This window comes from Leptodactylus fuscus, chromosome 2 (genome assembly GCF_031893055.1).
Source record: "Leptodactylus fuscus isolate aLepFus1 chromosome 2, aLepFus1.hap2, whole genome shotgun sequence".
Taxonomy (NCBI): Eukaryota; Metazoa; Chordata; class Amphibia; order Anura; family Leptodactylidae; genus Leptodactylus; species Leptodactylus fuscus.
The window spans coordinates 180269151-180293639 of record NC_134266.1 but is presented as its reverse complement, the minus strand read 5'-3'; the positions used below and the strand labels follow the sequence as shown (position 1 = coordinate 180293639).

Below are 24489 nucleotides of genomic sequence, written 5' to 3'. Positions count from 1 at the left end.
AGTCTATGGCTATATAATATAAAGTCACGTGCACTGCAGTCTATGGCTATATGATATAGTGTCACATGCGTTTCAGCCTATGGATATATAATATAAAGTCATGTGCATTGCAGTCTATGGCTATATGATATAAAGTCATGTGCATTGCAGTCTATGGCTATATGATATAAAGTCATGTGCATTGCAGTCTATGGCTATATGATATTAAGTCATGTGCACTGCAGTCTATGGCTATATGATATTAAGTCACGTGCATTGCAGTCTATGGCTATATGATAATAGTGTCACATGCGTTTCAGCCTATGGATATATAATATAAAGTCACGTGCACTGCAGTCTATGGCTATATGATATAAAGTCATGTGCATTGCAGTCTATGGCTATATGATATAGAGTCACATACATTGCAGCCTATGGCTATGTAATATAAAGTCACGTGCACTGCGGTCTATGGCAATAATTCCAACACCTCTGGATTTTTTGCATCAGTTATGTGGCGAGAGGTTTCATGGCCTAACATAACAAGACAATAGTTAGATGTGATATCACAATATGTGGCTTTCATGTCTTCTGACAAGTCAGTGTGTGTTAAAACAAACTTTAATTTCTTCCGGAATTGTTCTTCCCCCTCCCCCCTAACAATATCCCACAGCCCCCTCCCCGCTGTGTGACTCCCTACACTACTTGTGCTACAAACAAATGCAATGAAAACTGTCTCATTGTATCGCAGACTTCTTGGGAAGGGTTCCAACACAATTAGGGAACTAGACAAGGGCGGGTCTCTAATAAATAAAGTCTTATTATATGTTTTGTCTTCACACAAGGGCCATTTTGGGAGCTTTTGTGGCGTAGAGTTCTACACAAACTTGTCTCCGGAAACATGGCGACCGCTGTGGCTAGACCGCCCCCAAAGCTGACGAAATCTCTCCTGTAAACAGAAAGGCCCTTGGTCTTGTGATGTCATGACGTCACTTCATATGACTTCTGTGCCAGAGCTTCCTCGTACCGGACTGTACGGTGTCTCCCGCTGAGTCCCGGAAGGCCGGTGCCGCCAGTGCTCTTTGGTGCAGAGCGGAGCTCACGAGGAATACACAAGGCGGACGAGTCACTGGTGTGCAAGCACAATGACTAGCTGCAGGATGAGGAGGCTTGGGGAGGCCGCGCTGGGGTTGGCGCTGCTGCTCGGTAAGTTGTCGGTTCCTGGCGGTAACTGAGGCGGCCTCGTCACGGTCAGATCGTAAGTGGTAGGAGAGCTGAGCGCGGCTGCAGCCCAGCCCAGGGTGTCAGCCCATTGTCATCTGCCTTCATTTCTATTCTGTGGGGATCCTGCAGCAGTCCTGTGCTCCTAGCCGGCTACATCCTGGCCTCAGTCTATTGGCTGATAACAGGGAATGCTAGCACTGGGTGACGTAAGGGTGAGCCTGATGGCGACCAAACATCTGATTGTCATTATATGCGGTATCCTCTACACAGCACAAGAAGATGCAACCAAAAATAGAAATTGTCTTCCAAATATTTATCCCTGCTGCAGAAGTTTAGGTTAAAACATGAGATTCTGCTATGTGCACTGCCAATAGAGGGAGCCTGTAAGTTTACTGACGTGTGTGTGTATAGTAATATGGCTGGGGCAATGTATCCCCCATAGACAGGCTAGGGGGCAAGTTTATATTGGGGAGGATCTGACCGCAGGAATCCCCACCAATCCTGAGAACGGAGGTCACTTGTACCCTCTCTGAAAGATTCACCAGATGTGGAATCATGCTGCTCCTGCCTTCATTTATAAGAACAAGTACAGTCTAGTTCTTGGTTTTCTTCCTCTGACCCATAAAGGTCAATGCAGCTACAGAATACTTGCAGGACCCCTTCTCTATTTAGACAAAGATACAAGGGACCCCTCTTCTTGTGTCTGCTGGGGTCCCCAGTCCTCATCTATTTAGTCTCTGTAGGTCTGGCTCCTATATCCTGTACTTCGGACGCACTCCTGTGTGCCACAATTGGAAACTACATCAGTCAGGAACAATGTGGTGCGATAAAGGGCTGTGTGCCAGTGATACAACACCTTTACAGAAAACTGGCATAGATGGGTTAGTAAATTGCCCCCATTGTCTTCATCAGGTTTCCAGGAGATGCTGCACATGTATCTTTAGTTTGGAGATTCCTCACCAAGTCTGTATCATGGGTGTAGTCTGATGACAACTAGACACATCTGTTTTACCAAGATCAGGGCTTAGGATGTTGCCATTGGGTGCACACACATGAACATGAAGCACATGATATGAGTTGAGTAATGTTAAGGTTATCAAAGAGTAGCGGTCAGAGCTAAAAGATGCAAGAGATGCTGCAATACAGGAAATGGCAAGTGCAGCCGGCCTGGGGAGATAACACCACATGGCGCAAAAGGTAAAAAAATAAGAGAGAACAGAAATGTAACACCACTAAATGGGTGTGAACACATACAGGCAACCATAGGAGCTAGGAAACCCCTGTCCTTGTGATCGCTGGAGGTCCCAGTGGTGGAACGGCCCAGCCATCGGAGATCTTATTTAATAGGTGACCACTAAGTGACATTTACTCTGCATTGTATAATGGGGATATGCTCAGAGAATATCCTCTGCTTATATATCAGTGGTATTCTTAGGCCCCCATTTTTTTTTATTTTTTTTTTCTGTATAGGCAGTGAAGTTATGTGTTGTATGTAAAAATGAATGCCTTGTTTCTGAGGGTCCATTCTGAACATGGTGCAAAATCGGCAGGTATCTAGACTAAGAGCTCTGGCTCTAACTCTTCTGTATTTAGTTATATATATATATATACTCTCCAGATCTCTGGATTTTTTTTTCCTTACAACACTGACCAGAAGGCACACCCTTTTTAAGGACAGATAATATAAATATATATATATATATATATATATATATATATATATATATATATATATATATATTTATTAGCTACAGCTGCGGCCATGTTCTGGTGCCTTCATGTGGTACTTGGTTTTCCTTGTTTCCCTGTGGAATCTCGCATCTACCTGCTACAAGTAGAACCAGTTGCTGTTGCGTAATGCTCCAAAACTTCCGTTTTCCCCGTGTTTATAAACTTGAAAACCGGTTTACCTGGAGGATTGCATCACGTGATAACAGGAGAGCTGAAGCATAATAATAACCTTGTGACAGAACAAAGAATTGTTGGCAAGCACAGAAGACGTCTGGTGTTTAGCTGAAACTTACTGCCTCATGATCCACACCTTAATAGAGCAGTATACAGCAGACATATCTGTGGGCACTGGCAGTACTTGTGAGTGACTTACAGGGCAGGGCAAGACAAAGTCCAAACTGTTTATCCAAAGCTGCAAATTTTTTTTTTAATTTTTTTTTCAACAAGTTTTATGTTAAACATATTTTTGATGTTTATTATTTTTATTAACATTATTCCTAAAAAATCTTGCATTTCTGACTTTGGCCACTAGGTAGTATGATATGCTGAGACTGTTTTGCAGCAGTAGCCCTCCTACTGATGATCACGGCCATTGTGTATATGGAAATAACTCAGAATCCACCATTCACAAAAGAGGATTTCGCAGTTTATCTGCTCCCCTCTCTACACAATGACCTCTGCCCAGATCTCATACAAGTAAATAGGTTCATATTCAGTCCATTGTGTCTATGGCCCATGATCCTTCTGTAGGAAACAGGAAGTCACAGGATGTTTTAGGCTTGGTGGCAAAAGTTGGAATTGCAAGATTTTCTTTTGGATGTTAAAAAAAAACTCTCCAAAATCTAATATTTATCCCATATGGTGGGGAAAAGAAAAAAATAAAAATGCACAAACTGGTTTTTTTTGTGTCTGTTCCCCATCCGAGAAAAAAAAAAAATTAACGTTCCAATAGACAGTGGCCTTATTTAACCCCCCCCCCCCCAAATAAAAAAAAAAAAACAGGACCATTGTGTGATTTGTCTTCTTGCCGAACACCCCCCCCCTAACTGTATGAGGCCTTTCACATGTTAGAGATTGTGGTTCAAAACACAAAGCAGAGGCAAATCTTTCTGTTCTACCTTACCTCTGTGTAGTCTCCATTTCTGGTTATGGCCCACAATTACTGATGGAAAGGTGTAAGTATAATCCAGAGAAGCTTTATCTGCGATGGAAGGAGAAAACTTGCATGGTATATTAGATTTGGACTTCTTTGAAACTGTTAATTAATTGAATTGCCTAGCCTTAGTGCGGTTGTGTTTTTGGAAGAAAGCAGGCATGTAGGACTATAAGGCATTTGCAGGAGAGTCCTAATGCAAAAGAAACAAATAGGATTTTCATATGCAAATTTCTTTCCAGGTTCCTGTTGTGTCCTAAGCCTGTACTGATACAATTTAGTCCACCAGGTAACATGGATATATTATATTTACAGTTGTATTTCATGTGATTCTGTCTTTATTTCTTAGGTATTTTCCAGTCTGGCTGCTCTGTAACATTTGATGTGAAGGATGAAAGTGGTAAGAGCTGTATATTGGCCGACCTCTCCATTGACTTCGTGGTTGACTATAAGATTGGAGACAAGCAGGTAATGTCTACTGGTCATCTCATGATGTTCTTTTAGAGCTGATATGCTTGTGTTGCAGATGATGTATGTTTCTAAGAAGGGTAAGGTCTGCTTAAAGACGACCTTTCACCACCCACTACAAGTCCAGCTCTTTACATCATTTAATAGGCGCTACTCCACTGATTCTGGCACAGTTGGAGTTTTCTCTCTAGGTACCCACTGTTCCTGAGCAATAAATGCTTTTAGTTTTGGTGCCTGATGTGCTATTTAGGCTCTGTACTGTCAGAAGTGTGCTTTAAGACAAGAACTGGCATGGGGTGTGATTCTGACACTGGCTGCCTCTGAATGACCCACCCCTGCCTGACACTGCCTTTCTGATAATACACAGCTTAAATAGCACATCGGGTAATTGCACTAGTTGCTCCGGAACAGTTGAGGCTAGAGAAAAAAAAAAATCAAACTGCGCTGAAAACCGCTATGAGGGCGTTATGAGCGAACAGATAAAATGGAACTCTGAATAACGTCCCCCTGCCTGACACCACCCTTCTGACATTAGAGGTAAATTTGAACGTCAGGCATCAAAACCATTTGCATTTGTTGCTTGGAACAAGCTGCGAAAAAATTCCAACTGCACTGGAGAATTGATGGAGCGTCAACTATTAACAGATGCTAAGAACTTGAGGTGGCAAAAACTTCTTCTCTTTAAAATCTTCATCTTGCAACGAAGGGGGCATCTTTGGTTTCACTTCACACCTTTGAAAGTGTTGCTTTTGTGCCGTTTCTAAACCATTAAACTAAACGTACATATTAAGCAAAATCTAAAAAATCCCAGGAATTCCTCCATCACATACTCCTTTCTACTAGTTCCATGGAGCTTGTGAACGTTTTACTGCAGTCTAAGGGTTAGTTATATCTATCTATCTAGATAGATAGATAGATAGATAGATAGATAGATAGATAGATAGATAGATAGATAGATTCAGCTTTACTGTCCCCCAAATACTGGCACATAACTGTCATGGATGGATGCTGAACATTGTGTCCCTCTATGCACAGTGTCCTGATGAACTGCATCATATGTGCATAATAGTGTGTAGGGAATTACACGTCTTGAAAGAGGGACAGACTTTTATAGGGGCAGGAGTTATTGTGAACTAATAAAAAGACCCTGTATCATGTTGTTATACAGGTGTCGTTCACAACTTAGACAAATCAAAAATATGTTTTGTGAACAGATAAAAACTGGGGTATTTTATTTGGGGTACGTAACCCTCTGAAAAACAAATTATTGATAAAAATGCTTGTGAGTGTTATTTGCAATGAGCTGTGTAGCAGGTTAGTGGTATTGTCCACTAAATTCAATATTCCAAACAGCAAGACCACTAATTACCCTGCCTCGCCTGTCAGCAACTAGACAAAAACACAGGTAAGTATGAAGACTCAGAGGAAGATTGGCTTGGCCATTCCGCCAGCTCTATTCTCTCTCCCTTAACAGCCTGTTAAAATAGTGCTGCCTGAGAAAAAATAAAATAAAAATAGTCAAGAACCTGCCAAAAAAGAGACCAGGGCTAAACTAAAGTGGTAGATCGGTATAGGAGTTACCTACATCAAGGGATATCACAAAGATATCGTATGGGTTATATTAAGGCTCTAGATGTATGGGTTTGGAGGCTATTGTGGCATGAGGTTGAGTACTTAAGCACCTTGGGTTAGTACTGAAGGCCTATCCTGGGTTAAGGGGACCCGCAGAGATGATCTGCATCTTGTTTGATGGCTTTAGGATAGGACCAGATGCATTTGCCTCTGCCCTAAAGTTATCAATATACCCAGTAAGATGTATCCAGCTTATGGATCTGATGGTTTATGTATTTATTTATAACTGTGTAAGTATAGCACATTTTTATTCAGGTTGATTTGACTTGTTGCTGGCTGATGTTGTATAGAGTTGGTGGTGATATTCACAGTGTAATTTGGTTAATATTTTGTTGCTATCATCTCTCTTTTGGAAGGAAGGGAGTCAAAAATGAAACATTTCTTGGGCATTAAGCAGTTAATCTCAAAAGCCTGAAAAATTCACTTAAAAGGCGGTAGCACAAAATAAAATTTGACACCACTCCTCTGCTCTCTGGAGAATGTGTGCAAGACTGCTTTGTGTTCCTTTCATAACCTTAGCAAAATGCTAATTTTATGCAGATTCTGCCATGACATGACTTTTGGGAGTTTGGTCCCTGTAAGCTGACATAGCTGCTTCATATACTGAAAAACGTGGGTGAAACTCTTCACATATACAGCACAACTAGAGAACATTGAAAGCCGCTTTCCCTCATTCAAAAGTATTGACAAAAAAAAAAGTCTACACAGAAATCTGACAGTAAAGACGAGACCAGTTTTATAATAATCCCTCTAAAAGTTGTTTATGAAACCAGTCTGGGGTGATGGTGAAACCAAAAGAAATCCTGTGCATGAGCTCCGCATCAATAAAATACTAGTCTGCCCACAATTGTATGAAGAGTGCCACTGTTCTCAGAACGTAGCCTCCATTCTCCAGACCAAGGGAACCGGGTCACTGGTTATTGCTATGACTGCAGATAGCGTATAGAGCTATACATTCTACTCCGATTCTGTCAAATGTTACAAACCTGATAGGATAGCACTTTAATATAAATGGATAGCAACCATGTTCACACTACCGTTGGTGTCCGATCCTCAGTGTCCGTAGCTACTGTCCATTCAAGATTTTAGCAATGGGGACACTAGCTGTGTCTATTACAACTTCCATTCATTTCAATTGGATTTTATCTGTTGTCCTTAATTGTCCGTTTACAACCATGTCTGGTTTTTTTTCAAGCGGACAAAAAAAATCCTACACGCAGGACTTTTCTGTCCGTTTTTTTTTCTCTCTTTAACGTTGAGGTCTATGGGCAACGGACATTAACTGATAGCCATCTATTATTGTCAGTTATGATAGGTGTATTTTTTTTTTTTTTTTAAACAGACTCCTTCTGTGCAGACATTAATGGTAGTGTGAACCCTTCCTAAAATACAAGCAAAAAAATGCTTTAGCAGCCAATGCCCTTTACAAGACTGAGCATGCTGCAGAGAAAACTCTTGGTAGGAAGATCTTCCAAGAAGCGACAACTGACAGTGCTTGAATTACACCAAGTTCACATGAGTGTCCGACTATCCGTTGGAGGCCCCATTGACTATAATGGGGCCTGTTGGTTTTAAAAGTGAAACTAATGGAAAAAAAAACTGTGTAAGACTTCTTCGTTCACCAGTTTCAGGCAGACATTGCAATGGAGTCTATATATATATATATATATATATATATATATATATATATATATATATATATATATATATACACACACACACACTCCAGACATCAAATCAAATGAGAAATATCCAGGCAATTCAGTAGGTAGCCTTCTGGGCTAATGGCACTCCATACACAGCAACATCCTGTTCATGGTACAGATATGCTGAGGAGGGTCTGAATTGACCAAAACCTCCATCTCTGTCAGCTCTGTATAGCACTAGCCTTTTTTTTTTTTTTTTTCTACTGAATTGCTTGGATATTTCTCATTTAATCTGCAAGAATGGTGCAAAGGATTTTCTGGTACAGTATTGGCCCAGACAGGCTCTCTGTGTTGCACCTTCCATTTATCTAAGTGCTGATTCCATTTTTTTTCATTACTGTTCCAGAGATTTGCAACTTCATAATCCTTCTTTATATAGTTGGTAGTTTGTCCAATTACTTTTCAGTCTGTGCAAAATGCCCGGAACTGTTTTTTGGTTCCTAAATAGGTAATGCAAAATCTTTGTAAAATCCCCTAAATTATTCATTTCTTGATGTCTTTGTTTCCAATTCATGGGCCCACTTATACACTGTATCCCATTCAATCCCCCTTGTGAACATAGCAGCGATCATCTGAAAAACTAGCAAACATTCATTTGTCTGTTGATTTATTTTATTTATTTATTTTTATTGTTTATATGAGCCTAAAAACCCCACATCACTGTTGGCAGCACATCTCGTATAAACTGGGTGCAGTGTCGACAAAATAAGAACTGTATGGGGAAGAATGATTCATTGTTCCTGTAAAGCAGTGATGATTCCTGCAGGTAAATGCAGGCAATGAACAGATATTAATTGGGAAGAAACTTTCCATTTCCCATTATTGCATCTCACCCATGTGAACAGGCTTTTATACGCACCCATTTAGATTGCTATTTGACTGGACAGAAATTGGTCAAAATTCTGTATGTATAAACACCATATGCTAAAAATTGTGTAAATGTCTAGTTGTAGTAGATTGGACTTCTGTTTAGTAACATATATAAAGTGTTAGTGGAATTTTCTAATTTCAAATTTATTTTTTTTTGTCTTATTTTCCAGGGAATCTCCAAGTTTGTATTACCTGAGAAAGCAGAGACTGCCAAGACAAGCTCTTGTGGCACAAAGAGTGGCACGGTACCACTTTTGGTAATTGGATTTGGAACCAACAACACTCTCGGCATAAATTTTACTAAATCTGATAAAGATTACCGTGTGGATACACTATTATTTACTTATAATCTTTCAGATGCCGTTTACTTCCCAAATTCAACAGAAAATGGTGAGCGAGATCAGATCACTATGGTAAAGAATATAAGAAAAGTATTATTGCAGTTCTATCTATATTGGAAACACTTGTCATGTTCTTTATCGCAGGTACCAGGCAAGAGGCATCAAGCAAAGCTGAAATTTCTGCTCTTACTAACCGCTATTACAAGTGTTTCAATCCCCACCTGATCACAATGGGGAATGTGAACATGACCTTTCACAACGTTAAACTGGAAGCTTATTTAAATGGCAACAATTACAGCACCAATGGTAAGGATGACCCAATTTACTGTACTTGCTGCTATTTGCCTAGGAAATAGTGATTTGGGGGGAGGGATATTGGACCCCAAAATTGGAAACTCTCTTATCTTAACCCCTTGCTGAGCTTTACCATTTCTTAATAGTATGGCCCTGCAATGTAGCATGCACAGAAGGCTGTCACTACTAGTATTGGAGATGTCCTCTATTTTGACAGGATATAGCTGAAGTCTGTGTTTCCCAGCCTTTCTTTTTAGCTTTAGTATACCATTGAGAAAAATGTTTTGTCCCTGTTCACCGCTACTAAATATAGATAAATAGGTACATCCCATCCCCATTTCTTTCAAATTAACTTTAAAGCCTTTTTTTCTAAGCAGCACTACGCTGTGTATTATAGGTATCCTGGTATCTGACACAATGATAAGGGTCTTGGTTACGACCTGGGCTGTTGGAAATGTATCAGTACTCCTTGATGGCAGGGGTTGGCATTGCCAGGAGCATATAAGGCGTTATACACCTGATCTCGGTTGCTCCAGCAGATGATCGACTGTGTATTACAACTGGTTTCTGCTGCTGATTTTGTTGGCTCAGCAATTATACATATGGGCTACAATACAAAAAGTGACATGCCACCTTTATTTTAACCTTTTTGTTTGAAGGCTGGAAAACTACCTTGTGGACCAAACCAGGTCCTTTATGAGGTTTAACTTTTTTTTTTTTTTTTCTTTTCCCACTCCCTGTTCAGAGCTATATGAGGGATTAATGTTTGCAGGACAAATTGTATTTCGGTGGGTAGAGGGTGAGGGGAAACTGAAGCGTTTTACATTGACCCTGGCTACAGTGTTCTACTTTCACAAATCCGGGTTCTCAGTGGATTCCAGAGTGTATCCATTACTTTTAGCAGAAATGGTTTGACACAAATGATCTTTCAAAAGCCATGTAATGTAAATTTAACTTTAATATTATGTTCTGTATATTTTTAATAGCTACTTCTTGCAAAGAAGATGTTTCTCCTACTTCAGCCCCTCCTATCCCACCAACTACAGCACCAGTTAAGCCCAAGATACCTGATGTTGGGAATTATAGCGTTGATGGAACCTCTGGGGTTTGTATTTTGGCTAAGATGGGATTGCAGCTAAATATCACCTACAAGACACAGAGTGACAAGGTTTGTTATTTTTAGTTTTCTAGACTCTTGTTTTGTTTATGGAGAGGATTAGTTGATGATTCTCCATCATTCTTTGTCTGTCTGATGTCAGGGCTCTATGTCAGTCATGGCCTAACTGGATTTACTAAAGGGATGTTTCAATTCCTTGGAAATAAATGAAAACTATATGTGCTTCATTTTGGTGGAGAAGGACTATGCATGCATGAATACCTTTCCTCTTCATGCTTCTTGTTCTGAGGGTTGGTGGGGTCCCGCTGAAGAACTCTAATCGCTAGAATATGCCATCACTTAATGATGGAGAGTAGGTCTGAATCTGAGATGTCCAGTGAGAATGAACGGTACACAACATTGGTGTAGTACTATACAACGACATGCCAAGGTGTCTTCTAGGTTTACTCCTTTTAACATTTGCCTATCACCCTAGGTGTTTTTTGTTTGTTTTCTTTTTTTGTATGCCTGTCTATTCATTAGTGGTGTTTTTTTCCCCCCTTAGAATGCTTCTTATGAGTTTAATATTGAACCAACGCAAATCAAAGCTAGTGGAACCTGTTCTAAGACTTACTCAACTCTGCTGCTTTCATCTGAGAAAGTCTCCCTGCTGTTTAACTTCACACTGGTAAGCCTAAAGCCATGTTTTTATTGGTGAAGTTTATATTATATAAATTCTGTTGTGGATGTTATTCTTTGCATGTGTATGTACAGGAAGATAACATACAGTACTAATATGCATGTGTCTTTGGGGCTTTTATCACATGAACTCCTTTCTGTTTTCCAGAACCTCAATGAAAGCAAATTTTACCTTGGTGAAGTTGCTGTAAACACAACCATTGTAGATGCAAAAGGTGATTTGCTGGCAATAATTCTTTTTTTTTTTTTTTTTTTTTTTTTTGGTCAGTTTTAGGCTGTGTAAGTGTGGGTTCACACAACTGTTGTTTAATCTTTCTCAGGATGAGAGCACTAATAACAGATGCAGATGGATCAATCCCTTCCCTGGTCTTGTCTGTCTGCATTTGTTCAATGTAAAGAAAACTCGACAGAAGCTTTTTTTTGTTTGTTTGTTTTTTACTTATCAGAAGGAAGAAAGCTGTACCTGCAGGACTTTTTTTTTCTGTTACAGAATTGAACAAACCTGATGGAAGAGTGCATTCGTCATGTGTGTGTTGTGTGGGGGTTTTTTTTGGGTTTTTTTGGGTGGAGGGATTAATAGTCCCTGGCAACTGATGCAGACCTAGGGGGCTGCTATGACTGACAGAGCAATGGACTGTAATAATGGTAGTGGGAGGGTCCCCTAACTTGCCTGTCGTAACATTTATTTATATTTATTTTTAAATAAGTGCGTGGTCTGTTTTTGTTTCTGTAGATCCCAAATTCTCTTCATCCAATGGCAGTCTCTCTTTCCTGAAGACTACAACACGCAAGTCCTACAAATGCAACTCTAAGGAGACTCTCCAGGTTACAGATTCGTTTTCCATCGATTTCTACAACCTTCAGATTCAGGCATTTGACATTGATAATGGCAAATTTGGACCTGGTAAGAACCCAATGTGTATTGTACAATGTGTTATATAACATTTTGGTGCTTTCTGCAGTAAGTACATTATTCTCACTATAACGCCCATTTCCCCCCCCCACACACACACACACCTTTCTCATTTATGTACATTTGTTTTCCCATTTGCTGGATGATCATTGGTTTGTGTTCTGGTCACCACCTAAAGTTAGCTTGTGGAGATTACCTATGCTCTCTGAGTCACAAAAAGTTTAGAAACCATTGTCTTGTTTACAGTGAGTGTAGAAGAGCTTCCAGATATGATCAGAAGTGCCCTCCGATGACTTCTGTCCATATAACCGTTTTATATAGATTTTTGTAAAAAAAAAAAAAAAATTGAAAACCAGTTTTTAGCTCCAAATTCAGAAACAGTTTGTAGCACTTTCATACAAATAGATAATTCCAATGTTTGTAAAGATGAAGCTTAAATATACATGCCAGCTTGTTACACACAATGTGAAATGTTAGTTTAGTTGCAGTATATCTATTTTACTGAATGTTACGAGTCTTCTCAAAGAATTTAAAATGTGTAAAACCAATAATATTCTAAATAAAAACCATTTTATTTCCATTGTTTTTACCCTCACACACTGCTGTAATGGCTGAATAAGCAAAAAGATGCCGATTTTATGAATTTGTCATTTATTATCTTTGTACTCCTGGGCGTTCTGCTGCAGTCAGCCTGCTAAGGGTCATGTACTGAAGCGTTTTGAGTCCTCTGTCATATCCTGAAGATATACCATATGCTTTGGCATACAACACATGCCATGCCTTTGTGGGCTGATTGTAGTGGAATTCTAGTAAGTAAAACTAGGAAAATTGTAGATTTGGAACTTGCAAGTTCACGTGAGATTTGAGCATAGCTCCCTGGCCCTGTCCTCAATGCAGGAGGGGTGGGGGGTGAAGGATAGAGTAGTAAAGCATTGTGGGGCATAACAGTTTGGAGCAATGGATCTGCCTTTTGTTCTCCAGACTACTCATTTTCATTGTGAAATTAATAGAACTGCAACACTTTAGGTTCATTGTCTAGGTGGAGTGTGAACTTCTATCCCAGTCTCAAATCTGTGACCGACAAACGTTTTGTTTTTTTTGTTTTTTCCCCTCATGACTTGCCCTGAATTTACTGCCTTCAGTATTTCCTAAACCTGACCAGTCCCTGCTGATGGAGAACACCTCCACGATGCCATCTACCATTCTCGCCATTCTTCATTGTGCGAATGGTGTTTTTGGAGTGATGAAAAGAGTTGGGTTTGCATTACATATAATGTGTTCCAAAATGACTTAAAAGTTACATTTTAGTCTCCTCTCAGTTGCCTTTGGTGTCTGTGGAGTTATAAACATTGTGTTTGGCAAACTCCAAACACCTTTTCCTTTGTTTTCACTTCTTATTCCAGCTGCTGTTAGGTAAAGACCCACATTTTGGAGTCTTTGAAGCAGTCCTGTGGTCAGATCCTTCCATGTCTGCTGTGGATCTTTGGTATCCTTCAGTGATTTACCTTTCACCTCCCCCACCAACTCAAACTCTTTGCAATAGAATCAGTGGCGTGACACCTATTGAAAGAGGCAGTTAGAATTTTTCTTTCACCAATTGGTGCGGTTAGTTTTATAACCTAATATAATGAAGAGCAGACATCTTGGGACAGCCCACCTAACGGTAGAGCGCCTAATTATCATTTTGGTTGCTAAAGGAAACTGCACTGATTGTTTGGGAGTGGCGAGGGCTAGAGGAAAAAATGCCAGCTGCAGCAGAGCAGTAGTTATTTGAATGATGCAAACTGATCGGTTGGTATGGAAACTTTCACCACCAAAATCTCAGTCAAAAAAGTCGTACAATTCATAAATCCATTGAGACAGCAGTCTGCGTTGAATATTTTTGTCTTCGCTTCTGCACTCCGTTATTTCATATCACAGTTTGGTTTCCAAACAGCTCAGCAGTCCAGCTTAATGTCCCAATATTCTGAGTAACCAGTCATTGCTTTGCTGTCTGACCTACATAATTTGCTCATAGGATGTAGGCAAATATGAGACTTCTATTCTTCCACACTCCAAATTCTTCTTCTAATATTACGTAACCTCACATGGTAACTGGTTCCCTAACCCTATCCTCATCACACTGCTGCTTTTGAGATTAGGTCAAACAGTGCCCCTCAGTGGGCTCCGTGACAAATTTCATAGAGCTTGAAGAATGGAAGTTATGTTGCCTGATATGGTATATACTTTTCTATGGCCTCACCAGAACATGTATATTAATGTAATGTATGTTTTGTCTTGTAGCTGTGGAATGTGCAGCGGATCAGAATGGCATGTTGGTTCCCATTATTGTTGGAGCTGCGCTTGCTGGACTTGTTCTCATCGTCCTCATTGCCTATCTCATTGGCAGAAAGAGAAGTCATGCTGGATATCAAACTATATAACGGCAAGATCCTCTTCTGTAAATTTACCACTAGCTCAGTACAGAATTGCAGTGAGCCAACGGTTCCGATTAGGGAGATTCCATTCTGCGGGAAAGATTTCACTCAACTGCTTCATAAGATTTTCTGCTGTTTTAATGTGAACTACCATTTAAAGCATATACTGACTATGCACTGAGTATCATTTACTGAAATTACCATTTGTTTTTCCATGGGAAATAGGTCATTATCAGAATAGGAGAAACAAATGATTTTAAACAACGCAAAAAGACAAAAAAAAAAATAAAAGCGTGAATGCACTATTTCTGCATCCAGTGCTTCTTACTTATACTCATCATAGACAAAGGGAAATTGTTCATTGAATACATTTACTAAATATTGCTGATCATCCTGCGATTGTGTTTTAAAGCTGAATGACTTACATTTATTAAAGGTAACTGTTGTAGTGTTTTGGGGTTTTGGTTTTTTTTTTTTTGTTTTTTTTCTGTGATCATCACTTTTTTTTTAGTTTTGTTTTCTGCCAGCTAGAGATGACTGTAAATGCCACGCAGAGCATTAACAATGCACTATCTCAATTCTTTTAGATCTTGTTTGCTGTTTGGAGGCTCTGCTTTTTTCAGGGCTATTAATTTTCTAAAATAAATAAATAATAAAGGAAAATGGATGTGATGTTTTGTCTCTGTTGAAATTGGATGATATTTTTCTGCACATGTGTACAGTATAGATATGTAAATGCAGAATGCCTTGCTTGATGCCTGGTTGGGGTTGTACACTTAAGAAATGTTGCATTGCCTTAACAATGCTAATAAAATTTGTTTTTGTTTTTCTTTACATGTCTTGTTTTAATTCTCTCTTATGTGAATTTTCACTTCACATTCGAAGTTGTTGTATGTTTTACCTTAGCAGCAAAAACTAGCAAATGTAAAGAGGTCCTTTTAACCACCTTCACAATTTCAAGTTCTTACTATCTGTGAATAGGCTCCACTGATTCCAGCGCATTTGAAATATCTTCTCTAGCCTCCACCATTCCTAAACAACAATTGCAGAGAGTTTTGATGCCCGATTGTGCTTTTTAACCTCTGTAATTTCAGAAAGGCAGTGTGAGCATATTACATATATAAACTAACAGCATTGATTGCTTGAGGATGTTGAGGGGGCTATACATCACTCCATTCTCAAAAGTACACTCTTAAAATAATTCTAAACAGTGTTTAGAAAGCTTTACCCTTTCAGCATTTCATTAGAATTGGAGGTGAAATTTACATATTTCAATTCCTTTCACTAATACATTCACTTCTCCCTAGAATTTACACATTGGTTTATCCCCAAACTTCTCATTTTCACAAGTGCTTAAAGGAGAAAATGTACCCCATACTTTGTTACACAATTTCTCCTGAACATAATAATACTCTGTGGTGGTAAACTGATGTAGAGGAACATGGAAGGGATAGAAACAGAGAGAGCGCGAATTGGCTTTTTGGAGGCTTTTAATTTGGAAAATAAATGAATGCAACATTTGTGGGTTTAAACATGTTCACTTGCCCTGGATACATTTCTTCAGTGATGCAGTTTCATGGGATTTTACTTTACTGGTATTTCAGGGGCTCTGAAATAGTGGCATGGGATCCAAAAACCAAATGGTGCTCATTCTATTCTATGCCTGGCTGTGTGCTCAAACAGTCCATATGACATGAAGTATGTTATTCTGGGTACAACCGTGGCCTACAGGTGGGCATAAATTGCAGTTTGGGCATGCAGCAGGGCACAGATGTGAAGAAGCACATTGTGACTTTTGGAGTGTAGGGTCGCGAAGGGGTTATAGAGTAACGGTTTCAAATTTTATTTGGCAAATGACTAGTTCAGTTGAATCTAATAAACTTTGCAATATATCTTTACAGCAGAAAGGAGCATTTTCCTCTATCTGTATAGTAGATGAGGAAGACACCAGTCCATCAAGTCCAACCTATAACCCTACAGTGTTGATCCAGAGGAAGGCAAAAAAAAAAAAAATCCGAGGCTTGTTCCAATTGCCCCATTTTGGGGGAAAAAATTACTTTCCAACTCCAATCGGGCATTCTGTATAAAATCCTGGATCAACTTGTCCTTTAATAAAATCTAGAACCCATAATATTCTGCTCGAGAAAGATATCTAGACCCTCTTTGAATTTGTTCCATGAATCCACCATCACCCCTTATTGGGGCAGTGAGTTCCATAGTCTCTCTGTTCTTACAGTAAATTGCTCTTTTCACTGTAAGATCTGTCTTCACTTTGCAGATGGGTTTAGCTCACTCACAGATCAGAGGTACCGTATTTTTCGGACTATAAGACGCACTTTTTTTCCTCCCAATATGGGAGGAAAATGTGTGTGCGTCTTATAGTCCGAATGCAGCGTGTGCAGCGTCTGTGTCCTGTCTATGAGGAGCAGCACGGTGCCTGCCTGCTCTGCCCCTCCTTCCCTGTCTGTGTCGCGTGTTTGCAGGAGCGAGATATGAGAGGCAGGGAAGTAGGGGCGAGCCAGACAGGTGAAGGAAGCATGGTTTCAAGCGTGCCGAGAAAACCACGCCTCCTTCTCCCGTCTGGCTCGTCCCTCCTTCACTGCCTCTCAGATCTGGCTCCGGCAATGAAACCACACAGACAGGGAAGGAGGGGCGGGCCAAACGGGAGGAGGAGGCGTGGTTTTCTCGGCAAGCTTGAAACCACGCCTCCTTCACCCGTCTGGCCCGCCCCTACTTCCCTGCCTGTGTGGCTTCATTGAAGGAGCAAGATCTGAGAGGCAGTGAAGGAGGGAGGAGCCAGACAGGTGAAAGAGGTGTGTTTTCAAGTTTGCTTAGAAAACCACACCACCTTCACCCGTCTGGCCCGCCCCTTTTTCTCTTCTTACATAGCTTCACTGCAGGGTGTCTCTTTCCATCCATGGATGAGATTAGATAGACAGATAGACAGACAGACAGATACACAGATAGACAGACAGATACACAGATAGACAGACAGATACACAGATAGACAGATAGATGATAGATAGGATAGATTAGATAGATAGATAGATAATGTTCAAATCACCCCCATATCCCTACAATACATATAAAACAAAAACATTACTGTGAAACACATACATATTTGGTATCCCTGTGTCCGAAAGCCCCCGGTTCTATTTACATTGGTGAAATATTATATTATTATATTATTAAATATTTCACCAATTTTTTTTTCCTTAATTTTTTTTTTTTTCCCTATTTTCCTCCTCTAAAACCTTAGTGCGTCTTATGGTCCGGTGCGTCTTATAGTCCGAAAAATACGGATAATAATATTGTGGTCTATGGGAAGGGGAGGAAAAGCGGAGTGAGGCAGAAGCTAGCAGAGTGGAACAAGCTGGCAAAGAACATAGTAAAACTTCTATTACGAGTTTTTACAGGTCCAAGTTGTATAGATGTGAATAAAGCTCTGGTGAGGGAGAGAGCTTTCTGTTCCCTCTCCTCATTCATTCACTCCTTTTCTTGGTCTCTCCACCCAACCTTCATAGGGTTGTATGAACTGCAGCTTATGTTTAGTGAAAAGAGGCTGAATTCTTTAGCTGAACTGAGCAGTTTGCCAAGCAGGAGAGGAGCATTTTCTTATATTCAGCTTGGTTCACACAGTAGAATTTGGTGCTGATTTTGAAGTAGATTTTTGCCTCAATCTGTGCAAAATTCCACTGTGAATCTGCTTTCTCAGGCCGGAATCCCACGTGGAGTAAACTCCGCAATTTGCCCATGGCAAAACCGCTGCTGAAATAAATGTGGCGTTTTATAGTCCCTACAAAGTGGATGGGATTCTAGCGAATCGTATTCCCACTTTGCAGTACAATATGTACAGTGGACACCCTGCGATTTCCAAAACTGTTGCGGTTTCCCTATAGGTATAATTGAAGCAGAAAGTCTGCAAAGGAAGCCTTTGCGAACTTTCTGTGCAAAGTGCTGTGGAAAAAACACCTCTGTGGTTGTTACCTGCAGCACTTTCCTTCACGCTAGGTGGGACCTGGGCCTCAAGCAGGTAACTGCAAAGCTTCTCTGCAGATATCTTATACCAGCCTGTGTGCCTTGCAAGGATGCTTAGAAATAGATTCCTTGTGAAGATTTTCATCTTGATCTGTCAGGAGAATGATATTCTATAATATAAATATCCTTGTGCACAACATACACAAGTGGTTAGCAGTGCAGGAATGTTTTGGTCCACAGCATCTTCGCTGACTAGAGAGGGGATGTTTGTGACCCCAGTATAACCTAAATAGCTATTTTTCGTTATATAGATATTTTTAGTATTCTTATACACCTCAAATTTAAAACTGCTTTTAAGTAATAATAATAAAAAAAGCAGTCCTAAGCATCAGTCAGATCACTCATTTCACTTAGAACCCTGATTTATATTTCCGTTTAAGAATTTTATTAAGTATTTGTGTATTTCATGTAAAGTTGAAAATTCTGCAAGACAAATGGTAATAAATATTTTATTACAAATACAGTTTATCTGGTAGTGTAAATAATACAGATTTATTTAGGTTACATCCATATTAGTTCTATACGAATTTGCAAAAAACATTGATTGGTCTGGTCTACCAATTACAGTACAAAAGGAGTGTTTAAGCACTTGAAGGCAGGCCAATGGCCGATGCTAACAGTCTGTGTCCTCTGGAAGAAAAATCTGTAAAAATTGGTCATAGATTAGCAAACTGGAGCAGCAACCAGAAGTTTAGTCATTAGGTTTACTTTACGTATTTGTTGTGCTTTTACATTCAGACGGACAGCATCTAATACACCCCACTGACACTGATGCAGCTTATCAGATTTCCATCATGGAGCACAGCGTATTTTACTAGAAAACAGTGCAGCATGCTGAATTATTTTGTCTGACTTTCTTCACAAGTGTTTACCAGGATCCTAACAGAGTCTCCAATTTACATGTGATTGTAATTTTTGGATAATCAGTCAAATAACAAACTCATTAGCTTGTTGGGAAGATAGTCAAAGGTGATATCCAATATGGCTGCACTTGCTGGCCTACATTAATATATGCTGGTCATTCAAGCCATGTATGCTGGTCTGCTCTGCTATCAAAAAGTTACAATGTGTGCAAAAAATCCTCTGTCCAAAAACTGAGCTATTTTAATGTTTTTCCCCTGCAGCTGCCATGAGGCACACTATAGCCCAACAGATTTATCACAATTTATGCCAGAAACCTGCCATAAATTATCGCTAAAAATGTAGATTGCAGTTATGTAAGCAAGGACCGTTGTAAAATTTATTAAGAAGCTCCTGCTATTCAATAAATGTCATGCTCATCACTCCGACAATAAGACCTGCGTCTTAATACATTCCCCCAAAATAAACACACGTAAACTTTGGCTGCTGCTCTAACTTCTGATTTACTAAAATATGTTCATTTCTATTTTTGGTTGAAAATCCTCTTTAACCATTCACTGCCTTGAATGCAACATGTTTTGCAATATGCTGCAGCGACTTAGAAGGGACATTCAGTGCAACTATTACGTTGAAGGAATGTGTCAGTCATTATTGTCAGTTGTCCATTATTCCTCAGCAAGTAACTGTGCACGACGTTGTTCTCTTAATCTTAAAATTGTATTTCTTGACAAACTTCCAGGTTCTGTGAAGATTTTCTGCAGTAGATAAACAAATTGTTACTTTAGTTATCTTTAAATCTTCTTATCATATATGTATATACAGTGCCTTGCAAAAGTATTCATTTTGTCACCTTACAACCACAAACTTAAAAGTATTTTTTTGAGATTTTTAGTGAGATAGACCAACACAAAGTGGCAAATAATTGTGAAGTGGAAGGAAAATGATACATGGTTTTCTGAAAAGTGTGACGTGTAAAAGTATTCAACCCCTTGTATCAATACTTTGTAGAGCCACCTTTGCTGCCATTACAACTGCAGATCTTTTGGGGTATGGCTCTATCAGTTTTGCTGGAAGGTCAGTCTCCTTCCCAGTCTCAAGTCTTTTGCAGCCTCCAGGATTTCCCAGTATTTAGCTCCATCCATCTTCCCATCAACTCTGACCATCTTCCGTATCGCTGCTAAAGAAAAGCCTCCCGACAGCATCATACTGCCACCACCATGTGTCACAGTGGGGATGGTGTGTTCAGGGAGATGACCAGTGTTACTTTTCTACCAAAAAGTTCAACTTTGGTCTCATCTGACCAGAGCATCTTCTTCCACATGTTTGCTGTATCCCCTATATGGCTAATGGCAAACTGCAAATAGCACTTCTTATCTTTCTTTCAACAATGGTTTTCTTCTGGCCACTCTTCCAAAAAGGCCAGATTTGTGGAGTGCTTGACTTACAGCTGTCCTTTAGACAGATTCTCCCACCGGAGCTGTGAATTTCTGCAGCTGCTCCAGAGTGACCATGGGCCTCGTGGCTACTTCTCTGACCAGTGCTTTCCTTGCTCGATCTGTTAGTTTAGATGGACGGTCATGTTTTGATAGGTTTGCAGTTGTAGAATACATTTTCCATATTTGGATGATGGGTTGAACAGTGCTCCTTAGGATGCTCAAAGCTTGGGATATGTTTTTATGACCTAACCCTACTTTAAACTTCTCCACAACTTTATCTCGGACCTGTCTGGTGAGTTCCTTGGTCTTCATGATGCTGTATGTTCACTAGTATTCTCTAACAAACCACTGAGGCCTTCACAGAACAGGTGAATTTATACTGAGACTAAATTACACACAGCTGAACTAACACATTAAGTGACCTCTGAAGGTAATTGATTACACTGGATTTTATTTAGGGGTATCAGAGTACAGGGGGCACATCACACGTCAGGTTTTTTTTTTTATAAAATTTTTTAAAACCATGTATAATTTTTGTTCTATTTCACAATTGTCTGCTACATTGTGTTGGTCTGTCACTAAAATCTCAATAAAATATTTAAATTTTTGGATGCAAGGTGACAAAATGTGAAAAAGTTCAAGGAATATGAATACTTTTGCAAGTCACTGTAAACATAGATAGATAGATAGATAGATAAGATAGATAGAAAACAGTTTCAGGCTATGTGGATGCCATGAAAATAGGCCTATGGTCTTATTCACACATCCATGGAAAAAGGGATAAACTACGTCTCTAGGCCTGTGAAAAATGGAGGGGGTGGGGCAGATTTATTAAAACGATCTAAAAGCAAAAATTTCTTAGTTGTCCATGGCAACCAATCATAGCACAGCCTTATTTTTTTTAATATTCTGTTCCTGGAAAACGAAAGCTGTGCTGTGATTGGTTGCCATGGGCAAACAAGAGAGTCTTGTTTTTAGACTCTTTAATAACTCTGCCCCATAAACTTTTTTGGTGTTTTGCTTCCGTGACTGTGCCAAAAAAAACCCCCAAACCTACTGCCTTATTTTTCACAGACCATGAGAAAAAAAACCAAACTGCTGTGTAAATACATACATTCAAATATGTGACATCTGTGAAAAATGTGAATACCACCAGACTGCAAAACCTAATTCCTAATTCTGGAAAATCTATTGAAGCTATCCGGATGTTTTACGCTAATATTTGTGTATGACCATAGTCATGTGCTGTACTTGATACTGGTTAAAGGGGGTTGCTAAGAATATCTACCTTTATAAAATGATATGTATTAACATAGTACCTAAGAAGTTACAGAGAAAACCACAGACAACTAGGGAATTGAAGATAAATTTATCGTATTCATATTGACTTCACTATTATTTTACATCTACCTAGTACGAAGTGTACGGAACAGTACTCAGATGGGTGGGTCATTGAAGAAAAGTGATCTTTGATAATTGGCTCGGTCTAGTATTAAATGGTCAACTTTTTAGATAACATTCTCATATCGTACAGCATGTGATTCTGGGCCAAAATGTAATGCATTTAATTAAAAATGTGGATGCTTTTTAGCTGAAAAAACTCTAATGTTTTGCTACTAGTGGTCTCCCTTCTAACTAATTTGCTGTTAACTTTTTTGTTACTAAGGAAGTCCGTCCCTAAATACATTCCATTCGGTCTTGCTTATCTAAGTGAGTGTAGAGGATAGCACTTCTCTCTCCACACAGTGAGTGGAGAGGGGAGAGGTTGATTCTCTTCACAGTCATGTTTGCAAACTGTTGCCGTGTGCAAAAGACTGAGGATCCTGCAAATCTCACAGCTAAATTGTAAAAGTCTTTTTTTTTTTTTTTACTTGTATCTACTTCTGACTGCTTATGTGGTTACAGATGGGATATTATTAACAGACAGAAAGCAGCTTTAGACCGGGACCCACAGGCTGGAAACATCATGATTTGCCTGCAGCGGAAACACTGCGGGAAAAATTTTGGAGTTTTACAGTACAGACAAAGTGGATGGAATTGAAGCGAATCCAATGACCACTTTGCAGTAAAAACCGCGGTGGACACGCATGTCAATTATATCTATGGAAACACCGGCGGTTTCCCAATAGGTAAATTGTAACAGAGTCCCTGGAGGAAAACTCTGCAAACTTTCTGTTTAAAGCACTGCAGGAAAAACCGCAATGTGTCGCCACCGCGGTTTTATCTGCAGTGCTTTATTGCTGTGGAACGTCCCCTAGGGCCTTAGCCTTACTGACTGTTTTTGTGTTTATTTTTTCTTGTTCTAGCTGCTTGCTTGCATGTCTTTGCCCAGTATTTACAGTCCAGTATTCCCGGATCTCCTATATTATGATCACTTGGCCTTTTCTCAGGTATTTGTTGAGACAAATGTAAACTGTGTTTCAGCCATAATTTCATTATTAGCAGCAGAAAACCCGATAGGACATCATATATGAAGGCTTATACAGACATAGAACAGACTGTCCAGCAAGACCCTGCACATATTTCAACATTTCATGAAAACTCAGGTACCCTTAGAATAGATAGCCATTCAGCTTTCTTACCATACCTGCATGAAGAGATGACATTCTGTAACAAACTTCCCTTTTGTTATGTCTTTGAACTTGTCACACACATCTGGGAAATTTTTGGCTTCCAGAATGTAAGCTTGGTATTGCTTTATTAGTGTTAAGGCCACACGAAAAAGGATTTTAGATCCTTCATAGAATAAACAGTCCCAGATACGCAGTACGGTCTGTGGGTTGGAAAACCAGTAAAGTATAAAAAACAAACAAACAATAGATATTGATATAAGTAAAAGGGGCTGAAACAATTACAAGACCAATTCTTCATATATATCATGCTGTAATTCAGTCTTGAGGCTACATGAGCCATGTTGCTTGTTTTACGCCTCGTCCATTTATGGCCAACACATACACTCACTGACCGAAGGGAAAAAAAAAAAAAAAAAAACGCAGCAAGAAAGACTTGTTGGATCACATGAAACTTTATGTATGTCAATGTAATGATGACATAATATTACAAAATTAGTGTGACGATCATTGTATTGGGGAAATCTAGAATTGAAATAAGACCCTACTATTCTGCTAGATCCTGATAAATGATAGATGGAACCCTGCCATGAGAGAGAGCAATACAGTATGTGCAGGGCAGTCTGCGTCCATATGTGTTAAGCTGTTAGTGTCCTTCATATCACTACTATAAATATCATATGCAATAGCTATCCAGATGATCACACCACCAGTTGGGACAGTGTATTGCTCCATAGGAAAGGCAGGATTGAAATGTACCACAAGACCTTCATAGTTGAATCCAACAGTCATCGAATCCAAAATAGAGCCTAGATTTGTCACCAAAGGTGACACAGTTCCAGTTCATGACAGTCCAGGTTTCTTGTTCATACCACTGTAAATGAAGGCAATGGTGGCTGGCTGGCAATGACAACGACTTGTAATGGGCACTGTGACACCAAATTTCCTTATGCTAAACCCATGGAATGGGTCCAGGCAGAGACAGGTGCCACCTGTGCCTGGATGGAAGAAAAGAAAACTGGGATCTGCTCTTGCTTGTTGGTGCATGAAAATATCTTCTC

At 39.6% G+C, this 24489-nt stretch overlaps 2 protein-coding genes across 2 annotated transcripts in view; one reads left to right on the top strand and one right to left on the bottom strand.

The window, feature by feature from the left end:
- The first annotated feature begins 953 nt into the window (after nt 1–953).
- Nucleotides 954–15357, top strand: LAMP1 (lysosomal associated membrane protein 1). Its single transcript, XM_075265213.1, has 9 exons — nt 954–1185; nt 4437–4555; nt 8934–9153; nt 9249–9410; nt 10385–10566; nt 11060–11182; nt 11342–11408; nt 11927–12097; nt 14390–15357. The coding sequence occupies exons 1-9, from the start codon at nt 1125–1127 to the stop codon at nt 14527–14529; spliced, it is 1245 nt and encodes a 414-aa protein (XP_075121314.1). The 5' UTR covers nt 954–1124; the 3' UTR covers nt 14530–15357.
- A 3673-nt stretch (nt 15358–19030) lies between these two features.
- GRTP1 (growth hormone regulated TBC protein 1) overlaps nt 19031–24489 on the bottom strand; it is a 34016-nt gene continuing 28557 nt past the window's right edge. Inside the window, exons 8-9 of the mRNA XM_075265263.1 lie at nt 23446–23631; nt 19031–20177 (exon numbers count right to left, since the gene is read on the bottom strand). Coding sequence (XP_075121364.1) covers nt 20088–20177; nt 23446–23631 — 276 coding nt within the window. The 3' untranslated portion in view covers nt 19031–20087. The remainder of the gene's footprint in view (nt 20178–23445; nt 23632–24489) is intronic.